The sequence below is a fragment of the Solanum lycopersicum genome, chromosome 4 (genome assembly GCF_036512215.1).
Source record: "Solanum lycopersicum chromosome 4, SLM_r2.1".
Classification (NCBI taxonomy): Eukaryota; Viridiplantae; Streptophyta; class Magnoliopsida; order Solanales; family Solanaceae; genus Solanum; species Solanum lycopersicum.
In genome coordinates, this window is record NC_090803.1 from 61,039,122 (window position 1) to 61,065,499 (window position 26,378).

The window sequence follows — 26,378 nt, forward strand, 5'->3', positions numbered from 1 at the left end:
GAAGATATCACCTACATGGATTTTCTACCATTGTGCCCTATCTTTAGCTAACTCTACACTGATTCCAAGAATTTGTCCACCTGATATCATGTCATAGGTGTGTCATTTAAAAGACTAACTAAACAGAGAGAAAGAAATATTCATATAGTTAATTTATTTATTGTAGGTTTACAACAAAATAAATCAAAGCTACGAATACACAGCAGAATCCAAAAAAATTACAATTTAAAACCAAAACTACCTTTCTGCTAACTTTAAATCAAACCAAATAATTAACTGCTATGAGCCACAACTATACATAACTAAACGACCATCCAAACAACCAGTAGATCCTTATTTTGTTACTTCATGAATGTATTACCAAAAGAAAATAAGACTAGAAAGTTTGACAAGAACAATTAAATAGAATAGAGGAACCCACTTCTTGCCCTTGTACACAGTACCAAATGTAACGCAATGAAATGTGACCAGATCACACGAGATAGCAACAATACCAAATGATAAGATGTGTACCTTGCATGGCAAGGAGCCGTAGTTCTGGATTAGAATATAGAGCAGCTTCAGTTATTACATCATCCGTTGCTACAAAAATATTTGGGTCAGACCGAGAACTGAAAATTAGGAAAAAAATGGTAGCCAAAAGATCAAAGAAAAGCTACCTAGCTCCCTGATTTTTCTCTTCCCCGGCCAAAGTCGTTCACAAAAGTTTAGTAGCTGACACAATTTCTCATATAATTCAGCAGAAGGAGGCAGATAGGGATGCCCACCATGGACCCACAACAAGGACTTTTGCAACTGTGAAGGCCATTTTTTTGAGAACTTGTCCAAAATCTCCACATCTCTCTACATAAGTAGAAGTTGAAACAGAGTGAAAACTCATTGTCATAAAACAAAAGGAGAACAAAGAAACAAATCAATTAAGAATAAGGCATAGCGAAGACAGACAAAAGTGACGAGCTAAACCAAGACAACTTACCTGAAACGTCTCTACTTCTTTTGGGAAAAAATCCGACAGTCTTGAAACTTCCTTCATCAAAGATCTCCAAGAAATTAGCAAGCACTCATTTTGAGAAGTGACAATGCCTGTCCATAGTAAAGTGTGATGTTCTAGGAGATTACTGTACAACTGGAACAGCACATCAAAAGAAGGTGACTGGACAAACATTTCAAGTATGTTCTTCTCCAACTCTTGAAGAGATCTCAAAACAGGTTTAAAGAACTGTGTTTCACTACTGTATTTGTAACCTATCTCAGAGCTCCACTGCAGATGGCTACATCTCAGTAATCTAACACTCTTAATGGCGTTCACAAGAAAACTGCAGGATTTCAATACATTGTCAGCTGGCGCTAAATCAACCACTTCTACTGAAAGCAAAGGTATTGGACAAGTATCCAAATTAACAAAATAATGAGACACAATCTCGTGACGACAACTAAAAATCTGATTCCATATTGGATGTTCCAATTCCTTTGCCAGAATAGAGGAATAAAAACTAAAGAATGAAGAATATTGTTGTAACAGAGAACCAACATGGGAAAACCAAAGAAGATAAAGCTTGTAATCACTTTCAGTAGCCTGTTCAAATACCCAATTCGCAGCATACAACAACATTTCCCGGGCTAAATCCAAGTTAAGTTCTTTTGCCCCGCCACAAACATCAGCTTGACAGCTTGCATTTTTAGGAAACATCAGGGCATGCAAGAGCCGTGTATCCATCACGAGTGAGCTAACGACAGAAGTAGGAGCCAGTGCATTACGTAATGCAGCAGAAGTTGAATAACAGGCAGTCTGAGCTCCCAGGAACTCGAGGTACATGCAATTTTGCCTTATACAAGTTTCTTTAGAATATATAAGATAGTCCCTCAATTTCAGGGGTGCAGGCCATCCCCCTGGCAAAGATAACAAGCCAGCTTGAGAGGAGTTGAAGTCCTGAAACTTTGGTATTAGAGAAATGGGAAACCCCGCTTGATCAACAAGACTCTTGCCTCCATCAACACCAAATAAAGAAACATATGTATGCTGCCAACTCGTTTGCAAGCTCCATGAAAGCTGGTTACCGTTTGTAAGAAGTTGCTGAAACAACTGCACCCAGCGTGCAAGTTCAAGAAGTGTGATCCTAATTTTGAGCAGTGCACCTTCAACCTTTGCAGTCATGTGGGCATTGGCCATCAAATCAACTAACTTACCAGAAGGTACCCCAGAAAGAATGATGTATCTCTTTGCATTCTCGAGCTCGATTTCAATTTCAGTGCATTTGTCATCAAACAACCAATCAGGCTCCATCATAAAAATTTCAACCCCTCTATTTCTCATTGCACGTGAAACTTCACCATTTAGAGGGTTAACTGTTAAAAACATCCGAAACTTAGGGTGTGGATGAAGAATTACAGGCTTTCCTTCAACTGTTCCACATTCATTTATGGTGATGGATCCAGATTGTTCAACTAAAGAATTTATCCTGTCAAGAACCTGCACAAATCAAGAGGTACCAAATAACCATTGTAAACAAGACACAGCACCTTAAGATTAACATTTTACACACTATAGAGATTGCAAAAAAAAAAAATGAAAAGTTAAAAGACCATGCATGGAAGAGAGAGCATACAGACCGTTGGGTTACAGAGATTTGCATTATCCAATACTATCCACTCTCCATTTTCTATAGCCTTTACAAGCATGCCAGTTACCCACTCAAACTTCGAGGAATGTGTCCTTTTTGAGTGACCTTCTTCAAATTTCTTGATCATTGCAAGAGTTGAATCCAAATCCTTCATAGACCAAGACAAAGGCAATGATGTTTCCTCAACCACCAACTTTAGATGTTCAATAATGTTAACCAACGTAGAGGCAGACTCAAAGTACTTCGTCCTCCAAGTATCAACATACGAAGAGCAAGAACTTGTTGGAGGGTCGTGCTTGATGCTTGATAAGAAAGACAGCCACAGAATAAACAGCTCATTTCTCATCATAAATTCCTTGCATGAAGATTCAAGCTGCAGACCACAATATTCATTTATGAAGGATTCAATCCAAGTGATGGCAAGACGGTATTTTCGAACAGCATTGTGTTGCTCAAAGCTTCCAAGGAGCTCAGAAATATCAGTTGCAGAAGAAAGATTCAACTCATTAAGTACATTTCCTGTCAGCTGAGCAAGCAATCGTATCAATGAAGTTTTACCAGAGGATGCAGGTCCAACTAATATGCATAGCCACTGTTTTTTAACACATTGTGCTACAGCTTCCAAGCTATTCCGGAAGCCAGGCAAAATTTTAAGGTCGCTGTTGGACACTCCAGGTGACAGGTAAGGATTTCGTTCGATAGATACATTCCCAACAATCAAATACTTGGTATTCAGCTGAACCCGCGGATGAGGATTTATACTGGGCTTCATTTTGAATACCTGTTCATAAAGTTTTAAGACCTCCAATCTATCAACAGCTGTCCGCATTCTTTGAACATAAACAGGATTCAGAAAGCAATCAGATTCTGATATACTTGGGGCATCTGAAAAGCGAAATTCAAGTATTTGAGGTCAATCCTGTAAGACTGATATGAGAAAAGGCCGTCAAGAACAAAAGAACAGACCTTTTATGATTTCACAGGAACGAATTACATCTCGGAGATTGAACTCCCAAGGGGATCCTTCTTGAGCAAATTTGTGAAGCAACATTATTTCTTCATGTAATCTCTTATTAAATAAAACCAGATTAGAGAGAAGAGAACGTGAAATTGTTGGATACAGCGAACTAGAAATAGCAAGATAGTCATCCTCAACTAGCTCATCGACATAAACCTGAAACCAACAAGCATGAGATAATTCCTAGTAACTCTTTCATTCACTCATGTACTGCAATCAATTGTAAACAGTGGCAAGGCAGACCTTCATAAATCTGTTGAGGAAGGACTTTGGAAGACCTTTCCGTCCCCCACCTTGATTTGAAGGATTCTGACAAGCAAAAACTCTGAAAGAAGGTGGGCACTTGAAAGTACGACCTAACTCTGGAATGAATACCTCAGCCCGATGGTCCAAAATAGCATTTAACCCCTGTTTTCATAATAAAAATAAAAAACTGGTTAACTAAGTGAGGGAATTAAGAGAATAAGATAACTGCTGCATAGAAACAGAACACGTATGAAGGTAAAAGTGTAGATTTCGACCTCCAAGACAGACTGTGAAGCAAGATTGAGTTCATCCAAAAGCACCCATGATCCCTGCTTTAAAGCCTGGAAATACAGCAAATTAATGCAAATTATTTTGATTTACTGAAACAAGCCATTCTACTGAAGGAACATAAACACACCTGTAAAAGAATTCCATCAGACCACGCAAATTGCATCCCTTCATCACCCTCCACAGGTAAATCAGACCCAAACAAGTCCATGATGTCCGTCTGTGTATGTCAATGTCCACACCAGTAAGAATGTATAATTACAGAGATATTTCAACATCTATAAAAAATACTAAAAATCTGAGGTGGGAACCGAATAGATTTATTGACCTGCTCTGATAAATTTATCCGTACTACTGTGTGCCCAGAAAATTTGCCAAGGGCTACAATGAGACTTGTTTTTCCAACGCCCGGACTCCCTTCCAACAGAACTACAGATAGTGAAATTACAAAGTCAGGCAACTTCATAGACCAGTGGAATTCTTTGAGCGATTTTCAGCAAATATGGCATGTGTGTATTTATACATAGAACAAAATGGAACAACAATTCCCTTATAAAATGAAGTCTACCCGGTTTAGCAAGCTGCATGGCACGGAGCACTCTCAATGCATTCCTGCGGGTCGTTGGTGCTAGAAACTCAAATTTCTCACCAGCAAAACAATTCCCACCTAAGAAGATTTAAGCACAACATTGTAAAAAGAAAGCAACACAAGTATTTGACTCCACCTTTAACTGTTAACCCGGAAACATGCAAAGACAGTCTGTAAATAAATAAAAAATAAACAAATAATGAGGTACGAAGTTTTAACACTTATTTGAATGGGAAAACTTTGCAGGAACAAAAAATAGTCAAGAATTGACATCTCTTGATATCTAGATCACTACTTCAGCCCATTTTTTTCAGACTGTCCAGAATATAATTGGAGTGTCTTCAGACTAATTCTGGCCAAGACTTTGAAATCAATAAAGCGGTTGATCACAGAAGAAGCAAGTTCAAGTGGCTATAATAAGTTACAATCATTAGAATACAAACAAATTTATCTCTGAAATTAAGAGTCCGTTGTTCAATATTGCTAAATTCTCGTACAGTGCTTAGAAATTTACCGTCTCTACTCTTTATGAAGCTCAAAAGTTACCTCAACTTAAGAAAAACTTGTTTGCTTTACATCCGTAAGTTCTGACAGCTGAACAATTCAGACACTAAATATGACAATTTCGAAGGAAGATACTGTCCTCTGGTAGGACAGTGACCCATGTGGCAACCTGCTTTGATCTTCCAAAGGCAAAATTTTTAACGTGTTCAGGATGGGGATCCCTAAGAGTATAACGGGTATTAATGTACACTATGACCGGAAAAAGAAGTTACCACCAGTGACTTAGATGCATTTTTTAAGATGAAGTCAACTATGAATTAGATGCATTAAAATTGTTGAGACTCATTGTCAATAAAAGAAATCTTCCAATAACACAAATACATGTATTTGATTCAGGATCAACAAGTTCAAGATAATTGGGTTTCTTTCTTAAAGAACCAAATTTTGGCAAAGTTTCTCTGCTTTTGGTGTATGGCTTATATACGGGGTCTACCCCATCACTTAAAAGATTACTCATTTACCCCTACAAAGGGAATCGACAAGCCCCAACTGTTCATCTGACGAACAGTATGAACAACATCATTAACTCTTCAGCAACAGCGAGGTTCTACTTCCACCCAAATGACTTAAAAGCAGTAAAGCAGTAATTTCTTTTCACAATATTTTCCTATATGGTTATCAAATCTGCTAAGCAAATAAGCATTATCAGCAGCCAAATTTCTCATGATAAATTTTTAGATCATACCCAGTACATCATACCTTTCTCAATATAGAAAGGAGGAATCCCAAAGCGATTATCACATTGCATTGTATCACTGCACTCTACAACAGCAGATCTTCCCAGATCGGCCCAACCATAAGGCACCAGCATGGAAATATTAGAGCGATCAAAACTAAGATTGAGCTCCTACAATGGCGAACGGTGATACTTGTTATTATAGAAATGTTACAAGAAACAGTACAAGTACCTCAAACAAGCATGTGAAGACCAGGATGATCAAGTAGTAGTATTTCATTTCCCAAGAGACAGCAAATGTTGGAAAATTACAGGAATATGATAATATACGTTCCCCTCTACTTCTCTGTGACTTACGACAAAATAGCTTATTCCTTGCATTTCTATTGAAAATGTGGAGCCCAGCTAACTCTTCTGTGAGAGCAGAGCACGTCTAGACGGACCTATTCCATTTAACCTTTCTAGAGATGACAAAAATTTGAAAAGCCACCACTCAAGATTGAAAAATAATGTTTATTGTATCTACATTTTTTGCGTTTAAATCCGTAAAATCTTTCAAACAGATTGATCAAAAAAGAAATGATTTATTATGTGAAGAAGTATAAGATGAGACCTTTAGTCCATCTAAAAGAAATGAAAGGCATTTTTCTCGCAACCCTGCAGCATCTGTCCTTGAAATATTTGTACCTGAGTAAAATAAGTATTAACAGAATGAAGAAAAAAAAGAGAAACAAAATCCCCAGTGCAGAACAGACATTGTTGACCAGCAGGAACATATGAAGTCGTAAAATCTCATGGAAGCCTATACAAGAATAGCCATTTTTCTCAAGATACAAAGAAGAGATTCCTAGAAATTGAATTAGTAGTATAGCTGATATAATTGAGCAATAAGATAATAATAAGGTAAACTTGTGCAGAAGCCATGTATATAAGAATGGAAATAAGATAATAATAAGGTAAACTTGTGCAGAAGCCATGTATATAAGAATGGTATGAAACCCCAATCATGCATATGCAAGGCAAATAAAAAACCAGTGGAGAAGATACGAGTGCATCAACAGATGAGAAGTATTAGATGGTTGGTATCATGACCCTATATGAAAAACCTACATTTCAAATACTGTTAAACCAATAAAAACAGAAAGCTTTAGTAGTAAAATATTTGGAAAGTTCACAAACCCAAACTTAGACCGTCGAGCAGAACAAGAAACGCCCCGTGAAGGAACGCAGATTCTGGTTGAAGAATTCTCTCAGTCACATTAATAAAGGATACCCAGGATAGAAGATCTCTCACGGTAAGTGCCCTTCCTGTTTGTAAATTGTTGAACCACTGAATTAAAGAAAAAGTATGTCAAACATAATACCATGAAGATTTAAAGGTGTTAAAAAAGGATAAGAAGGACATACAGCATCTGTCACTTGATTTTCTTTTCAAGCATAGTCAAGTGAGTATCACCCAAAACAGAAATCAAGCTAACTTAACTAAAGCCAGTGACAGAGAATCATCAAAGCTACTACGACCACAACCAACGTATAGCTCTAGATATTTCGAGTGTTATAAGACCGACCAACGCGTGGATAAAAGTGGAACTGGCTGTGCATGCATGCAAGCCTTATGACAAACTAAGGTTATATAATACAAGGAAGCTGCATACCTCCCAAAATTTCATCATAAGATCTACCAGCACACTAAAGCTTGTGTTTGAAATGCTGCAAAACGAAGTTTGTCAAATCAAACAAGACCATTTATGACCCGAGCCAAGCAAGCCATCTTTAGGAATTGATGGAAAATAAAAACTTTAGCATTTACAAACCTCTCAAGAGCAATACTATTAAGCTCATCCAACTCAGTAATAGGTGGCACCCATATCTCCGTGAACCTATTGCGAAGGGCAGGAGACAATTCTTTTTTGCCGAAATCACCACCGGGATTCATTGTTGCGAGTAGGAAAAAGTTGGGATGAGCAGTTATTTTCTGGAGATCACACCCTCCTTTCTCAGCCAAAGACTGCAGAAATACCACATATAGAATAAATGAATAATTACCAATGTAAAGGAAAACAACGGACAATCAAAAGAAATTTGGCCAAGTTTTTAACAAGATAGATAAGAAAAGGTGGCATGTAATGAGGAAGCAGGAGAGTCAACCAGCGAACACCGCGCCCAAACAAACAAGAAGCATAACAAGCTCTCGTAAAAATCTAGGCATACATAAACAGCATGGGGTAGAAAAATTGCCCAAACAAACAAGAAGCATAAACAAGCTCTCGTAAAAATCTAGACATACATAAACAGCATGGGGTAGAAAAAATTGCATCAAAACAACAGCACCAGACCCTCCTAGGAGATTTACAGATGATGCAAGATTTGTGATACAAATACAGTATGAACTAATTTCAACCAATGAAGTAAAGACTTCATTTTGGCATTCTTATTTGAGATGGAAGGTGAATTAAAATGTAAATGATCTGTGTACTATCACTTTAAACCATATAAGTTACCCACCAGTTTCCTTTCTGGCTCCAATACACTGTTTAGTCTTTCAAGTACACTGTCATCAGCTAAAGAGATTTCATCCACAAGAAATAACTCTCCGTTCTTCATTGCTTCAACAAGAGGTCCATCTTGCCACATAAAAATGGTCTGCCATTTCTGGCACAGTTGAACCAAGTCCAAATTCAGTTGTCCAATGTAGTCGACATCCTGACTAGTTACATCAGGATGACAAACTAGACTCTGCCTGTAGCTACATAAGATAACAGACAGCTTATGAAGAGTGGAAGAAGCATGATTGATATCTGAAGAAATCACCTGCGGAGCATATATGTGACAAGAAACATCAGTGTCTAATTAATAAAGAAAAGAACATCTTTTCAACCAGAATATGGAATGAAAATAAACATACAGTATCTCCAGGATAGTTTACAATAGCCTTGGAATGCATCAACTTCTCGCAAAGGTGCTTGAAATCTGTACAAATTTTCGATCTTTCTCGTACAGGATAGAAACCCTGGTCAGGATATCAATAAACAACCATTTTTATAAGATATATATAGAAAGAAAGAAAGACATGAAATACATAAACAATGACAGTAAATCGGATGATAGAATCTACCATGACCAACAAACACAAGTATTGCAATCAAAAGAAAAAACAAAGAAACAGGGCAAAGTAAGCTAACCCCAAGAAAATCAGATGTTTCGGTATATTGATGGCAATTCAAAATGTGCAATTTTGAACCCAAAATGATACTAAGCAGCTGGCAAACAGTGGTTTTCCCTCCCCCCGTTTCACCAACAAGGAGAACAGGTTCACGCAGCTTGTAACAACGCTCAACAAGAAAGTATAACCTCCACATACTTCTAGTCCAAACAATTCTGCAAAAAAAAAAATTAAAAAAATGAAGCAAACCCCAGCCAAAAAAGAACTTGGGGGTCGTTTGGTTAGGAACAAGTTATCTTAGGATCAACTATCCTATGATTAATATCCTTGGATAATGTGGGATAACTTATCCCATCGCTATGGTATAAATTGTGGGACAAGTTATCCCAAACTTGGCAACAAACAAGACACCACGATTTTATCCCAGGACTATCTTCTTATCCCTCACACTGTACGAGTTAAAGATTAACTACTTTACAACACATACTTGTTCAGCTGTCCTGCAACTCCTGAATGCTTAATAACCTCCAAGATCTTATCTCTACCTCCTCCTTCCTGCACCCAAAAATCATAACTCAGTTTATTCAAGCAATTTGGTAGCACTATGTATTTACATACTACCATGAGCATATATAGAAGTAACAGAACCAAGTGAACTAGTAGGGTCTTTATCGTACCATATAAAAATCTTGCATTTAACACTAATCAGAAAAAAGAAATATCAAACAAGTACATAAGAGAGATGAAAGCAAATCTGACACACGACAATTATCCTATCCGAATCAAGGTGCTAGTTTTGTTCCAGACAGCATCAGGTTCAAATCAATATGTAGTATCAGGTTATACCGGAAGAAGGGGTGAACAACAATGAGAAGCTGGCAGCCCGGCAAGGGTGTTTAATTGCAACAAATTCCAATAATAAGATTTCAGTTAAGAACTTTTAGTTGGTGAAGCAATCCAGTCAAATTTTGAAATTCTCCAACCACCCGGTCTTGTAGATACCTCCTAAACCTCAAATCCCAAAGAACTTTTCCCCCTTACAGACTACATAACCAGTGGACGATTAACTGTGAACTTCACTATAATTAGTTAATCCACAAAAAGAAAAACTGAAAGGTCATCATGACATAACTTTGATTTGAAAAAAGTGACGGAACACAATGAAAAGAATATGACATCAATCTGATAAGGAACTCACAATGAAAAGAATATGACATCAATCTGATAAAGAACTCAGATCCGACAATTCAACTACATGCCAACTTCAGGAAAGGTCCCTTTGATCAGGGTCTAAGTAATTGATTAAAAAAACAAGAACATAAAGTTATCAAATGTCAACTAAAACAAGAAGACCCGTGTGCCTGTAATGCAATAGCTCCTCTAACTACAATTTCTGCCCTTCAAAAGTTGTCAGCTGCTTTTGAAAATAAAATTTAATCACCAGATGATGACTCAGCAATGACCCCACACCAATTTCCATCTAATTGAATACAATTTATACCCCCACCATAGATTATTGTCCAACTAGCAGCCTTATCTGCTCACTCGCCCTCTCTCAGTCACCCAAATAATTTCATATCGAGCATTGCTAGCAATTCAGGAAGAAAAGCCCCCCCCCCCCTCCAAAATAGAAAGAAATAGGAGAGCGTTTGATGGAATAGAGAAGGATTTTGTTCATTTGTAGAAAACCATATGATCCTGTAACGTTCTCTTTTCTTGTTATTTTATTCTTCTTCTCTTTTTTTTTTATTGTCCATAAAATCTTATTTACTTGATATAATAAAAAAGAGATGTAATTCCCTTCTGGGACTGCATCAATGCTCCACAAGGGTGTGCTGAGACTTGCTCTTTCATCATTTAAAGTCGGTATCAAGCAAAACAATAATTTCATTATGAGATTCCTTGCAATATCTTTTGAAAAGCCAAGGGAGGTAAAAGTGGTAACTCCATAAAATCAGAGAATCTCCCAGCATCAATAACAACCATAAGAGAAAAACTTATAACTATGTAATACGCAAGGTATGTTGTGAGGAAAAAGAGATAAACCTGCTTGTACATATCATCTTCAGCAAGTCTAACCCGCAACTGCTGTTCCAAAACTGCCTGGACAACTTTTTTCTCGTCATTATCTCGCAGTCTCTCAGCCATCAAATAATAACCATCACGAGCTAGGTCTTCGTAGGACTTCCCAAATTCCCTGAAACGATTAGCCCAACGAAACAGATCGCGTGGAGTAATGAAACCATGTTTTCCAGCAAAAATTTTAGTACTCTGCCTATGCAATTGCAGTTCCTTCATGACAGCAATCATTTTCCTAGAATAGCTTTCTGGAATTTCACACCTATTTGTCAATATTGTGCTCAACTCATCTTCTGGAATTTCATCGACATGGATCTCCACGAAACGGTTGCGAAATGCTCGTGAGAGAATTTTGCGTCCACCATATAAGGTAGGTGGATTTTGAGTGGCAAACAGCATGAAGTTTGGGTGTGCCCGAACAGTTTCACACAACTCAGGGACAAAAAGCTCTCTGTTATCATCTAGCAACCTGTTCAAAGCTTCTAACACATCCGATGGGGCAAGGTTCAGCTCATCTAGAACTATCCAATGACCGTTTCGAACTGCCTTAACAAGTGCACCCTCATGAAAGACAAGCTTCCCATTTGCATCAGTGACATAGGAACCCAGGTACTCCTGTAGATCAGTGTGTTCATGGTTATTGATCCTCACAAACTCATGACCGGTGATCGCAGCAAGATACTGGACAAGGCTCGTCTTTCCACTAGATGTTGGCCCCTGAAGCAGAACTGGGTATCTTCCAACAAATATGGCACGCGCCAAGTTTCTAATATGCTCCTTGACACTCTTGGTCAAAACATAGCTCTCTGTCAAATCATCAGACCCTGAGTTTCCTCTATCTAACAAGTAAGCATCAAAGGAAATCTGTGGAGGTATTTTGCCCTCTAACAAATATGTAGTAATCAATTGGTTCATTAATTTAGCACTTGGCTCATCTAATGCAATCAGAAAAAACATACAAAAACCATCATAAAGGGCTTTTGCAAGACCGAAAGTTCTCTTTGCTTTTTTTGTGTATTCTAGTGCACGGTAAAGAGACCTTAAACTATATTGGGGCTTCTGGTTAGCACCATCCTGTAATTTATCATCAGATTGCTTCTTGGCTGCTTTATAGAACTGCACAATTTTACTAACTAGTTCTCTATTTGAATGATCCTCATCAATAAACTGACTAATAAACAAAGAAAGGTCTTCATCATCCAACAAATCATCAACAAAATATTCTGTAAATCTACTCCTTAACGATACAGGCAAGTCTCTCTTCCCCGCATCAGTTGCAGGATTCATGCAGGCAAATATGCGGAAGTTCGGGTGTCTATTTACATAATCAACATCACCCCTTTCAGTCAAACAAAGAGATCCAGTCTCTTCTTCAAGTACACCGATAACTCGCTGCAAGGTCTCCGGAGGAGCCAAGTTCACCTCATCAAGCAGTATCCATTCACCATTCTTAAGTGCAGAAATAAAAGCTCCTTCAACAAAAGAAAATATCATTCCACCAGTTGCACCAATCTGCAAACGTGCTTTATCTAGTTTCAGGGAAAAGGTTTCCCAAGCCTTTATCAGTTCATCACCCAAAGGTCTCTTCCGTTTTGTACCGGACCCAGATCTTCCTATTTCAATTATCTTTCGGACACCTTTCTGAAATCCACCTAATAACATCTTCCAATTCCTTTCAGAAACAAATTTTCTTAAACGTACAAGAAAATCTCCATTCTCCTGAAACAATAGATTGTAATATTGTTTAAGCAGGACGAGAAAAACATTAAGAAAAGTAAAATCTCAAAAATAACCTTGGAAGAAAATGTAGTAGTAAATAGGTTCTCAAACTCCTTATAAAGGGGTATACAGATGAACTGAGCATCAATTGGTTTGAATCCACCCAACAAGTCAGTTATATCACTTTGCTGACTCAAATTCTGCAAAATAATATGTCGTTCAGTGAAGCTGTCAAATGCAAATTTAAATTTTATTGCTCATAGATCTTTATCTAACATACCAGGACTGTAAGTTTTTGACCAAGTCTCGATGCAAGACTCTGTACAAGAGTGGTTTTCCCTGTACCAGTTTCACCCACCAAAAGAACTGGCTCATTATACTTAACAGAGCAAGCTATTCTCTCAAGAACGTGGATTAAATTACGAATCTCAACGAACCGCTTCTTCTCTTCCCAGGTCTATAACAATCATAAATAAATTCAGAAAGGCGCAAAAGAAAAATATCAAGCTTTATCAAAAAAAACGAACAAAATAGTTCAGAAATTTTTCACTCACAACCCTGTGGCTGCGCTTAAGGACAACCCTCCCTATACGTAGCTCAGACGCCAGTTCCTGCAGAGCATTGCAAATAAGAAAACGAAGCTGATACAGCAATGAGAATATGACATTACAAAATACCAAATACCTGAACAACAGGCCTATTAATGGGATATAAAGTCTCCGCGGATCCTACTGACCACATTTTAGCTATCTCTTTCACTATAGCCAACCGTTTTTCAGCTGTTGAAAAGGCAGCAAAGATGTCTACAGCCTACAAAGTCAAATCATCAACCTTTTTAGCATAACTGAAATATTTAGCAAAGAAAAATGAAATGAGCATTAGTTATCATGTTAGACCTCCTTATATATGTTTTCACGTGCATAAACTGAAAGACCATCCCCGCCAAAATGAAAACCTAAACCTGCAATTCTCTTGCACCATTTGAGAAGATCTCTGCAATTCATACGCATGGTTAAAGCCGACAATATTCTACAGATTCAGATGAGGGTCATGACAGAGCTTACCTTAGTGAAAACCTTCCATGAGAACCTAGAAAGGCACCATTTCCAAAATGACATCCTACTAGCTCATTAACTCTATCAAATGTTCCTGCAAGATGCAACCACGGATTTAAATAGATATTGTAGAGGTAGACAACCTATCAAGAACAAATAGACATATCATACCAATAAGTTCTGCTGCCAGAGACTCCAATTCTGGATACCACTTGTTCACAATCTTCAGCAAGTCCTGATGACTTGAAGGTGCAATCATCACTCTCCGCCAAAGCGCACTAACAGAACTCTTACCTATTAAAGAATAATGCCACTTTCAACTAATAAGGGAAAGCAACCCAAAACAATGAGAAGGGTAAAATAGATAACAAGATCTACATTTTCCAATAAAGTGAAGTCCTATCGAAATCAGTAACATATACAGCAAAAAATAGTTTCAGTACCATGGCAAAGGGTCATTAGAGACACTACAAAAAAAATGGAACATTTAAAGGACAAGCTTGTAGTTGCCATACATCATAATCTTGTCAGTTCTAATTTGGAGCTTGCCTCCCTCAAAGTTTGATAATGCTGCCAACAACTCGTACTCACAATTGTTGGAGAAGACCAGACTGTCCAAAGACACAAGTGACTAACACAATAGTGAAGGTATCTTGGAAAGTACTTTGAGAACTTCGAAGACCCAAACCTACTTCTACTTAAATTTTATCAAAGTGCCAACATGTAGGAAGAAAGTCGACCAGTTTGAGAGACTCTCAAGCAGCAAAAGAAGTTACCTACCAAGTATCAGAAAAACTACAAAACAGAATCTAATTCTCACCAAGCATCGAAACCATGAGCGAGTGCTGATATTTACAAATAGGGTGGGGGGCACTAACAACAGATTCCAAATACTAGCAAGGAGGAAAATATCAGACACATATAAGCAGAATGTTAAAAAAAATTGTTAGGTACATACACAGTGGATAAGAAAACCAGAATTTATGAGTCATGATACCAACCTTCCATAGATATATCTAGCTTAGTGCTTGTCATCGTGGAAAATAACCGAAAACCTTCATGGACCCGGATTCCCTGCAGTGGTTCACACGTATTATTGTTCTTTCATCGTCAGAGTAATATGCACGAGAAGCAATATAGCATTTCACCAATCAACTTGTGATATATGCTAGGATGCAAGGAACAATCAGCACATGAAAGCCAACAAAGGGCCTAGCTTTGGAAACAATAATTTGCAGTGGCAAACAGCAATATCATCTATTTAACCAACTTAACAGCCAGGATACAGAAGAAAGAAATGCGCACAGAGTCTCTAAACATGGATTTGTCAAGAAATGCAATATGCATAATGATGGGTAAAACACTACTGAATATATTCCTTACAGGAAAGATATAGTTACCACAAGTCAGAAAATTACAAGTTGTCCATTCAATGGTAACTTAAAAGGAAAAAGAATTTCACTAATATTCAGATGTAAAGACTACAGAAAATTATTGACTTTTCAATCATCAACATGGTCACTCAAAATCACTATCAAATTGATTTAGATGCGCATTAATAAGCATAAGAAAAATGTTATTAAGAGATGTGCAATAGCACTCCATATAAATGGTTGAAATTTACAAAAAATCAAACAGCTAATTAACTTGAAATAAAATAGATGTTTCCAAGAAGCTAGTTGAAGAGCTATACAAAACTGCACAAAAAAAGCAGTAGGTCACCACTTACTTTCATATTATGTTTTTAACAGATTGTAAAGTCAGATTGAGTAAAGATATTACAACCATAAACGTATCAATCTAATTAGAAAATTCAGACAGAACAGCATGCAGACAAGCAACAAGGATAAAGCATGATAACAATAAATCTTCAAAAACAGGCAAATATAACATTGCAAAATACCTCTCCATGCCCAGTGAAGAATGAAGTTGCGCCTTCTAACAGAGGCAATAAGATGCATTGAACATCAGGAGGCGCTTTATCGACATCCTCAAAGACAACCCAGAACCCATTGGAAACAGCCTGCACATCATAATAATCATCACTCCATGACAAGGTAGGAATAACGAAGCACCTATTAATATCTCAAACGAGTAAGAAACCTGGGTAAGTGAACCAGGCTGCCATCTGAATTCACCAGGTTGCTCTGTACAGACGTAAGTTCCAACTAACATCTTGCCATCAACTTGTTCATCCATGTGAAGGAATAGAACTGTATTTTTGAAAATTTATTAACAAGAAAACAGCAGGCACAGACAGAACGGACCAAGGGCTTTTTCAAAGCACCATTAGCAAAAGCGTTGTTAACCGTCTATTGAAATGCATGGCTAGATAATCATACTCACATGTTGTACAAGTACACATTCAAACTTTGAAATCAAATGTCTATCCAACTTAAAATTTTGAAAATTTTATTACAGGATAAATGAATTCCAAATCTGAAATGTCAACTGAAACTTATATCGAGTGATGGTACCACGTTCAGATTGTGAAAGACATAACGAGTCTTTTGCAATATATATGTTCAAGAATGTGAAAACGACTGTGTTCCTCAAATTGTGCCATATCAACAGTGGACCAATAGTCCAATAAAAAGTTCGATAAACATAGAAGAGAAAATGAAGGACAAATTGAAGAAAATACATGGGGCATGTGTTACTAAATCTGGGGAAGGGAAATTTTGAAAATGTTAAGGTTCTTACCCTGCTGGTTATTGAAGACTTGGGACTTCACTTGGATTGAGGTATTTATGAATGTATGAGAAGCAAATTAGCTACCTTATCAGATGCCACTTCAGTACAGTTTTACTAATTTTGACTTCATGAGCAGAAGCTTAAACCACATTTAGCAACATTAAGACCGTGTTAGATTTTTTTAAAGATTAAGATGTTTGAATCTCAATATATATTATGAAAACAGATGCCATTTGCATATAATGTAATATTTTTTTTTTTGAGAAAGTTAACTGGTATTATAAACATAGAAGTACACCAATAGTGAACTCATGTAGTAATTACATCAAAAGTATAGAGGGTTTACCAAAAAGAATCTAAACACCTATCTCGCTCATAAACTATCTAAGAATAGGGTGATGTCCCCCCGGATCCTTGGGAATAGACTGGATACCCCAAAAGTAAAAGGTTACTAAGAAATTCATTTTGATGCTTTGGAAAGGGATGCTCTTGTTATCAAAACATCTCTGATTTCTCTCATTCCATATTGTCCACCAGATGCAGGCAAGGACAATATTTCATCTCTCCTTGTGTCCTGACTGATTTCCATCTCGATTCCAACATGCTAGGATTTCTGCAGTATTTCTAGGCATGGTCCATATGATACCTCTCCGGTTAACAAAATACTTCCATAGTTTCTTAGTCACATTATAATGCGAAAAAAGATGGCTTATTGTCTGTCTCAGATTCACAAAAAAAACATCTGGAGCTTAAGTCCTTTCCTCTTTTATTAAGTTATTCTGAGTCAGAACAGATTGTCTTGCAACAAGCCATGTGAAGTAAGCCACCTTATGTGGTATCTTCCCTTTACAGATCATCTTCCAAGGCCACAACTCCTTGGTTTCGGTTGAAATGTCTAGTAATTTGTAGGCTGATTTCACCTTGAACTTGCCATCTTCCTCCAGCTTCCATGTTAATTTGTCTTCCTCACAAGTGAGGTTCTTGGCTTGTTCCAAAAGAACTGAGTCATTCTCTCCACTTCCCAGTCATTGAGGAACCTTCTAAAAATCAGGTTGCATCCTTGTTCATTTCTGACTTCTAAAATTGTAGCCATTTTCTGCTGATTGAGAATGTAAATGTCTGGGAACTGTTGTCTCAAACGTGTTTGTCCCATCTATATATCATTCCAGAACAAGGTTTTCCTCCCATTTCCCACTTTAATCACCGAGTTGCTCCAAATTCTTGGCCACTGATTTCAAATAGTTCTCCATAGACCCACACCATAAGGAGTATTAACCTCCTTAGAAGTCCATGATCCTTCCTTTCCATATCTTGCAAAGACAGTGTCCTTCCATAAGCTTTGATCATCTGTTGCTAGTCTCCAGAGCCATTTTCGCAGAAGGCTCTTATTATGGGCTTTCAAATTATTAATTCCCAGACCTCCCTCTTTTTTGTTGGAAATAACAGCATCCCACTTAACCAATTAACCAAGTGGAATTTCTTAACCCCTTCCCCATTACCTTGCCAAAGAAAATTTCTTCAGATTGTGTACACCTGTGTCCAGCTTCTGAATGATCTTCCCGGGCATAGGAAAAGGGACAATCATATAGGTTGGCATGGCATCAAGAACACTGTTGATAAGTGTGACTCTACCAACCGAGGATAAGTATTAACTTTTCTAGTTAACCAACTTCCGTTCACATTTTTCTACCACATAGTTCCAGATGCTCAAACATTTACTCTTAGCTCCTAAAGGCATGCCAAGATAGGTGGTGGAAAGTTCCCCTATCTTGCCACCTAAAATGTTTGCCAGGAGGCTGATCTGTGGTACTTCATTCACCGGATAAATAAAGCTCTTTTCCCAATTGATATGGAGTCCAGATATTGCTTCAAACAAAACGAAAATAACCCTCAAGTGTTTCAGTTGTTCACTTTCTGCATCACATATTACTAACGTGTCATCAACATATTGTAGATGGGTGTAGATGGGAGAAAGACACTGCGAGTGAATCCCCCTCACTCACTTTGAAGCCCCTAATTTTGTTATTAATCTGAACAATCTTCAGCATATCACTTAGACCTCCCATAGCTAGGATGAAAGAAAAGGAGAACAGGTGTCGCCTTGTCTCAATCCTCTCTCAGAGGAAAAAAAGGCACATGTTGAGCTATTGATCAAAACAGAGAACTTCAATGTGGTCAGACAAAACCTCGTCCATTTTATCCAAGTGTTGCCAAACTCCATCCTCCTGAGTGTGCTCCACAAATATTCCAAGTTCAAGTGATCATAAGCTTTTTCTATGTCTAACTTGAAAAGAATTCCTGGGACTTTGGATATGGTTCTCACATCTACATTCATTAGCCACCAGAATGGCATCCATAATTTGTCTACCCTTTATGAAGGTCATTTGTTGATCATCTACTGACTTTGGCATAACCCTCTTGAGTCTTTCTGTTAGGATCTTTGAGATGATTTCGTAGAAGCTCCCAATTAGGCTAATTGGTCTGAAATCTTTCGATTCAGATGCTCCCACTTTCTTAGGAATCACTGAATCAGGGCTATAAAAGAGGCATATAATGTAATATTATTTGCAAATCAATGTTTGTTTTCAACTTTGTCCATCATTTCAACTTAAAAACTTGAAATACTGGCTCGAAAGAGTATTTCAAATGCTATTTTCTAACTTCAATCAAATACTCACTCTTTTCAACTTCACCCACATTTTGTCCAAATGGGTGAACTCCAAATCTGAACAATATAAACTAAAACTGCTTGTTTTTTATGATCCATCATTTAGTTAACTAAAAAGTTCAAATAATATGACAGTTAAATACCAAATCCAGATCGCAGAAACTATTCGCAAGCTTGCGCACACGTAAAAATATTCAAGAAAATCTTGACTTACATATTAAAAAATGTTTCTGCGATGAAGCAAAATGTTTCTGCAATGAAGCACACACTTAAAAGTTGATAGCAATGTTGGTTGTGAGTTGCAGGAGATCTATCTATCTATCAATATCTCTTCGTGTTCTATTATTTTGGTTTCTTCCTCTCAACCCAAACCATGGAACTGCTCTTCCTATATTGCTCGAGGCCCAGTAGTAGGCTAATGAGGCCTAATTTGTCTCCCTTTACTCTTGTTTCAATCATATTGACCTCACTTCAAAAAATACCAGAAAAAGGAGGTGAGGAAACATCAAATCCAAGTGCAAGTCCCAGAACCATGTTATACACACGGAAGGCCGATAGAGAATGCTGCACTTGTGTCAATTGTGCAAAGGGTATTCGAAGAAGTTTGAATAATCTTGGGCTACTCTGACATATCACCTTATGGTTTAGAATCAGATGCTTAAATTCGTTCACAGAGTTAATTGGTGCGGGTGGCCAGTGATGGAATGGATTGGTGAAGGTGGAATTGGTTGGTGGTGGATGTGTTGGGTGGTGGTGCTAGTATGATGGTGTTTGGTTGGTTGATAACGTCGATTGAATGGTCATCGTGATGGGGGTGGGGGTGGCTACAGTGATGCACAAATAAAGATGATTAACGGTGGTCGCGGACTGGTGGTTGCCAGTAGGATGTGTGGCAAAATCTGGAAGTAGAGTGGATAAAGCAGTGGTTAAAGGCTTAAAAGCACATCTTCACATGAATCATTGACTGAACGTCCTACTGAGACCGGATAATCAAACTAATTTAGAAAAAATGTGTGTAATTGTAAAAGGTAAAAAGGTAAATGCATTTACAAGACTGAGATCTGAATAATTCAATAAAGGAATATAATAAACTTAATTATTCAAATGGACGCTGACATATTTTAAAATACTTTACGTAGACTCAAATTAACCACATAAAATGATGGAAAAGAGCACACTAGACATTTTCCATTGATGTCAATGTCTTAAACAAACAATAACAGGTACTTTAACCTTTTTCAATATTAATGACTAGTTTATGTCTTTTTGACTTTTTTACATCCCTCTGGTCTAGGAAGCGAGATATACTAACTTCACAAGCTCAACCAGGCATCCACAGCCAACAATCAAGCAACAAAAAAAAACATATAAAAGATATACATATGTTATTGATGATTGATTTTCATAGGGAGCAAAAACAACATACCCCGACCCCCATGAAGTTCGGCTAACTTCGAAATCAATGCAGTTTTTCCAGCACCAGCAGGGCCATATAGAAGAACTGGCCACCTCTGACTAAAAGCAAGAAACACCATCTCATAACCCTTCTGCATAGCAGAAGTCAAGATGAAAGGTTTCCCACATTCCCTGCATGTTTTTTTAAAAATCAACATTAAATGCTATTAAGGTAACGAAGCAGCAGCATGGAGAAGAAATCCAGAAAGTGACGACATAAAGGATCTCAAAGACCGCGCTTTGTAACGACCCACTTCCCAACTACCCCCAATTGCTGAATCACCAATACAAATGCCGATTTTTAAACGCATCGACAAGCAAATTATCACAGAGATTGCTATTTTTAGGACTGCTCTTACCATGTCACCTTCTTGTCCCCCGACTTTAACAGTCCATTCTCCAAGGATGGAATTAAAGAATCAAAAGGTGAAGATTGTAATGAACGACATTGCTTGAATCCCATGCTTCCACCATTTAAGTCAAAATTATTTTCTCGCGAGGATTCTAGATACCAGGCTGCTTTCTCCAATGCTACATCCTGACAATATTCTTCCCAGCTGTGGATTTTGAAACACCAATTCAAACATGAGAAACATATGAGAAGATTCAGATCCAAGATTCAATAAAAGGATGAAATGCTCCATATCATAATTAAAATCTCAGCATGGAAGAATAGCACGAATCAAGTAAAAAGTAAAACATACGCTCTGAAGTCAAAATATTATTCATATCACGAATTAGAGCATAAACCAAGAAATTAGCAGAGCATCGGATATCAAATATCTAGCTTTGATTCCAATAGCCTTTTCAAACTAGGGATTTGCTGTGACTTAAATCAAGCAGTTGTTACGCTTGTCTCTTTAAAGAATGTAACGTTAACTCAATGAACAAGAAAGCAAAACTTACCGCAGTAAACAGGAATAAGCTTCTTGAGAACAGAGATTGAAGTTTGCTGTAGCTCGATCATTTAACTTCAAAAGCATTGACAGTATTCTTATCCCACACCATATTATGTCATGCGCGCTTCTTTTTGGTTCTTCATTTTTACCCAAATAGAAATCATGAAACTGACTTATATTGTCCAAAAGGCAAGACCAGTCCCACATTGTAGAAAAAACTTCAGGCTCTGCTAGAAGGAGACGATATGAAACTCGTATTGCATTCAGCAAACCACCCCCATCCTAATAAAAGAATAGTTAGGCAACTTATAAAATTTGCTATGCTAAATTGGGTTGAAATAATACTTTTACCGAAAAATAGAGAGAAGAAAACCGCAGAAAATAAGGAAATTTTGAATGGAATGGAGAACTCATTACCACATTGTTAGGACTAACAGAAACTTATTTGTCATAGACTTGCACAAGAAAACGTGTTCAGAATAATAATTAGGTACTTAATTTAACTCCCCAACTCAGAAAAATGTGGAAACAATCTATAGCTCGATAGACCACCAGCATCCATCCCTAGACTAGACTCTAGATATACAGAATCTCAAGTGCTTACTCTATAGACCATAAGTAAGTTATTGGCATGTATTGCCACACATATCTCATTACCAGCAAGGGTAGCAAAAAACATTCAACGGTGACCAAATTTGAAGCAAAAAATGACTATTAAAAGAAACAAACTCCAGGTCACGCCAATACTTGGATACGACAAATATTACTCATACCCAAGGTCACGCCACACTCCTATATCAATTCAAAATTGGCTTCATATTAAAATTGTGTAAAATCAAGAAAAAACAATATCCTCAAATTTTGGTCATTGTTCCAAGCTAGAATTCACCAATATCCTCAAAACTCAGGACCAATCTAACATCTACAATCTGGTAGATATATAGCACAACCAAACCGTTGCATTGGGGGAAGGATGGAGAGGAATGCATCAAAAATTACCTCTTAAGGACGAGACAGGAGGAAGACAAATTCAGAATGAGAATTACATAGAAAATTATGGAGCAAAAATTCAATATTAAGAAAGAAAATACCAGAACAACTGCTTCGATAACTGATTTTCTCTGTCTAATCCTTTCAAATGGAGGGGGAGCAAACTCAAAATAACCCAAGACAGACCTGTGCCAAGGAACACCTGTTAGCTGTTACTGTAACAATTGATACAGAAATGCATAAGCAATTCATAGGTATGCAATATTGTCCTTGATTACCGCAGAAAAGCTAAATAAAAAATACTCCGTACTTGATAAGTCAGCACACAAGGATGTGGATTACTGACTTATGGTTTAGCGCATCCACATTCCGTATGATACGTTCTTTACAAGAAATAACAACGTTCATTTGATTCCAGAATCAAACATAAGAAAATGTTTTACCTCAATAATGAACGAACCAAATCATAAGCTCTACAAAAAGCAAGACAAGCTAGCTCATGAAGTTTCAATCCCTTCCCTCTTTTAGCATAAACATCAATTATATGAATAGTTTCTTCAATATCTAAATCTTCAACTTCTCCACGATCATCTTCTTGGTCTACCTCCATCAAGTCCTCACCCTCATCATTGTTGCACCTCAAATTTGGTACCAAACTAAGCAACGAAACAGCTCTGTCCACAATTCTCCGAGCTAGCGGGCGAAAACATCCAATTAAAGGGATTGTATATTTCGGATGTATCACAATTTCTCCCACAGCATTCACCACTTCTTCCTCTGTAACTTTATCACCCTATGAACAATAAAAATTGAAACTTTCATACTCAAAAAAGATAGTTAACACAAAAAGCAGTCAAATTTATAAGATTTTCAGCACCTTGTTTAACAAGTAATCGAATTGGGATAACGAAGCAAGTTCAGGGCACCGAGTAAGGAACCTCTGCAGCTCATAATCCACACGAAAACTCCCATCAAATGACATTTTTTTCTGAATATGTATATGAATTGAAACTTAATTAGCCTCTTTTAAAATCAATTTTTGTATCTTCTGAGTTCTTCAAAGATGCTACAGGTGAAAGGAGAAGTGTGGAGGTGATAAAGCTTTAGCAGAGTAACTAGGGTTTAGGGTTTAACAATTCTTATTTTGCCGCTTCAATTTTAATTTATATGTTTCGAATCGGGTCGATTTAAGTATTAGGGCATTTGTAAAATCTATTTCTATATATATACACATACAACTATTATTATATACGCTGTATTTATTTTTAATTATTTTAATGTCATAAAACAGTTCAAATATTTATACATCTTTGTCCTTGAGTACTATTATGCTAAATTAATAAATATTTTGTTTTTTAAAAATATAATTTATAAATACTTTTGGATTTTTATCATTCTTAATAATTTAAACAATTATAAATAGGATAAAAGGGTAAAAAAAAACAAATTTATAAACTTTTAAAAATATCATAATGGTTGTTACATAAGTCTTAAATAAATTTTAAATATACCTAATTAAATAATTATATGTATTAGATAGAAGAAAAAAGTGATATGTGTAAATACCTAATTAAATAAATAATATTTTAATATTATAAGAATTAAATTGTATAATAATATTGTTTGAATAATTAAGTTAATTATTTGTATCATTATTTTTAAGCTACACATTACTAAATGCATAATAAATCTTAATAATTGTTAAAATATTATCATATTTTAAATTATTCGTGCAACACACGGATACGTGTACTAGTTATAAATTATATCACTGAAGATACATCTTTTATCAATTTCCACCCTAGATTTTATTTCCATTTACGAATAACATCTTTCTTATTTATTTGGAAGAAAATGTCATAAATAGTCAATTTTTTGTAGAAGTAAATCTAAAATGGTCTCTTAATTATATACTTACCGAATTTAATTCTTTAAGTATTCATAAAACTTATCAGGTTTGGTCCCTTAAAATACACTAATCGATTCTAGTGCTTTAAGTATGCAAAAACTTATTAAGATTGATCCTATAATATACATTTATCGGTTTTAGTCCATTAAATATATAAAATTAGCCAGATTTAAATCGTTGGTGTTAGGGTTCTTTTTATAAGAGTAATTTTTTAAAAAAAAGTAAGAGAAACAACCGTACAAATATGACTTAAAATTTTTATTTCATTTATCGATTTTAGTCCTTTAAATGTAGAAAAATTGTCAGATTTAAATCGTTGGTGTTAGGATTCTTTTTATAAGAGAAATTTAAAAAAAAGTAAGAGAAACAATCGTAAAAAGATGAGTTAAAATTTTTATTTCATGAGGTAAGAATTCCGTAAATATAAATCTAAGCAAATCTATATTAAAAAGGGAACATAGAACAGAATTGATTAGTTTTTGAATATTGAAAGAACAAAAAAATGATAAATGTATATATTAAAGGATTAAACCTAATAAGTTTTTAAATACGTAAAGAACTAAAATCTGTAATGATATTAAAAAGATCAAATTTAATAAATTTTAAATACTTATATAACTAAAATCGATAAGAATATAATTGAGGACTCATTTTAGACCTACTCAACCCCTTAATCATGATAATCTTCTTGCAAATAATGTCCAAAGGTATAGATTTAATGTTGTGGAGACTAGGAGTGTACATGATCGGGTTGGTTTGAATTTTTCAAATATCAAATCAGACCATTTGTGTCGAATTTTTAAATTTATAAACCAAATCAAACCAATAAAACTTGGATTTTTCATCTTCGGATTTTTTCGGATTTTCGGGTTTTTTCGATAAAGTTTTGATACAAACATATAATTTACTTGTACTTCAAATATTTATTTAGTCCTACCAAAATGCAACTATCCAAGTTATTTTTCAAGAAAATAACAAAAAGTATGATATGATTAATGACACCAAAATATCCAACAAAATATAATAATAAAATCACGTAAAAAAATATTGCAATTAATAAGTCATAATAAAATTGATCATTATTTAAAGTACTAAATCATGATAAAATAAGTTTACTAAGTATTAGTTACATGACTAAATATTAAAAGAAGTAAAACTAGATCATGTATTTTATTTGTCTAAATCTATGTAAAACTAAAAAATAAATATTCAATATTATTGATTTTCTTTTGCACTAGTACCAAATTGATTTTTATTTAAACTTTGTTATAGTTACCAACATGTATGGACTATAATCTTTATTAGATTATTAAGAATTCTAACTTTCAAACATGAAATAAATATATTAAAAGATAAAAACTATGAAAAAGTATAAGATATATTTAAAAATTGTATCAAAATAAGTATTTTTACATATAAAATAAAATTTTAAAATTATATATATAATATCAGGTTGGTTTGATCTCGGGTTGTTTTTTTTTTACGTGAAACCAAACCAACCCAAATATTATCGGGTTTTTTCCTAACACCAAACCAAGTTAAACCAAATCACCAGTCGATTTTTTTCCGATTTGACTCGATTTACGATTTAATTCGATTTTCGATTCGATTTTGTACACCCCTAGTGGAGACAATTATATTATACAACTATGCCAGAGGTCTTTATTAAAGATGTTTTTCTCCTTGAAATAGGACTAATGTGGATTCAAAAATGCTTTGGACTTTTTGAAAAAAGGATTATGCAA

At 36.0% G+C, this 26,378-nt stretch overlaps 1 protein-coding gene across 3 annotated transcripts in view; it reads right to left on the reverse strand.

Annotated features, from left to right (window-relative positions):
- LOC101258364 (midasin) overlaps positions 1 to 23,891 on the reverse strand; it is a 45,525-nt gene extending 21,634 nt beyond the window's left edge. For 2 of the 3 annotated variants that reach the window (XM_010321828.4, XM_010321827.4), the window contains exons 1-36: positions 23,602 to 23,891; positions 23,168 to 23,517; positions 22,826 to 22,910; positions 21,742 to 22,016; positions 21,195 to 21,392; positions 20,807 to 20,967; positions 16,122 to 16,231; positions 15,922 to 16,041; positions 15,020 to 15,092; positions 14,190 to 14,312; positions 14,028 to 14,112; positions 13,860 to 13,956; positions 13,648 to 13,773; positions 13,518 to 13,574; positions 13,244 to 13,420; positions 13,038 to 13,163; positions 11,212 to 12,963; positions 9,653 to 9,720; positions 9,185 to 9,380; positions 8,908 to 9,012; positions 8,508 to 8,813; positions 7,817 to 8,010; positions 7,658 to 7,712; positions 7,182 to 7,332; positions 6,616 to 6,689; positions 6,026 to 6,173; positions 4,742 to 4,840; positions 4,502 to 4,602; positions 4,304 to 4,393; positions 4,161 to 4,226; positions 3,883 to 4,047; positions 3,588 to 3,795; positions 2,611 to 3,506; positions 977 to 2,470; positions 660 to 843; positions 514 to 582 (exon numbers count right to left, since the gene is read on the reverse strand). In XM_010321828.4, the coding sequence (XP_010320130.1) occupies positions 514 to 582; positions 660 to 843; positions 977 to 2,470; positions 2,611 to 3,506; positions 3,588 to 3,795; positions 3,883 to 4,047; positions 4,161 to 4,226; positions 4,304 to 4,393; positions 4,502 to 4,602; positions 4,742 to 4,840; positions 6,026 to 6,173; positions 6,616 to 6,689; positions 7,182 to 7,332; positions 7,658 to 7,712; positions 7,817 to 8,010; positions 8,508 to 8,813; positions 8,908 to 9,012; positions 9,185 to 9,380; positions 9,653 to 9,720; positions 11,212 to 12,963; positions 13,038 to 13,163; positions 13,244 to 13,420; positions 13,518 to 13,574; positions 13,648 to 13,773; positions 13,860 to 13,956; positions 14,028 to 14,112; positions 14,190 to 14,312; positions 15,020 to 15,092; positions 15,922 to 16,041; positions 16,122 to 16,231; positions 20,807 to 20,967; positions 21,195 to 21,392; positions 21,742 to 22,016; positions 22,826 to 22,910; positions 23,168 to 23,517; positions 23,602 to 23,706 (8,689 nt within the window). In that variant the 5' untranslated portion in view covers positions 23,707 to 23,891. The remainder of the gene's footprint in view (positions 1 to 513; positions 583 to 659; positions 844 to 976; positions 2,471 to 2,610; positions 3,507 to 3,587; positions 3,796 to 3,882; positions 4,048 to 4,160; positions 4,227 to 4,303; positions 4,394 to 4,501; positions 4,603 to 4,741; positions 4,841 to 6,025; positions 6,174 to 6,615; positions 6,690 to 7,181; positions 7,333 to 7,657; positions 7,713 to 7,816; positions 8,011 to 8,507; positions 8,814 to 8,907; positions 9,013 to 9,184; positions 9,381 to 9,652; positions 9,721 to 11,211; positions 12,964 to 13,037; positions 13,164 to 13,243; positions 13,421 to 13,517; positions 13,575 to 13,647; positions 13,774 to 13,859; positions 13,957 to 14,027; positions 14,113 to 14,189; positions 14,313 to 15,019; positions 15,093 to 15,921; positions 16,042 to 16,121; positions 16,232 to 20,806; positions 20,968 to 21,194; positions 21,393 to 21,741; positions 22,017 to 22,825; positions 22,911 to 23,167; positions 23,518 to 23,601) is intronic. The other variant, XM_010321829.4, reaches the window with a different exon arrangement.
- Positions 23,892 to 26,378: the final 2,487 nt, after the last annotated feature.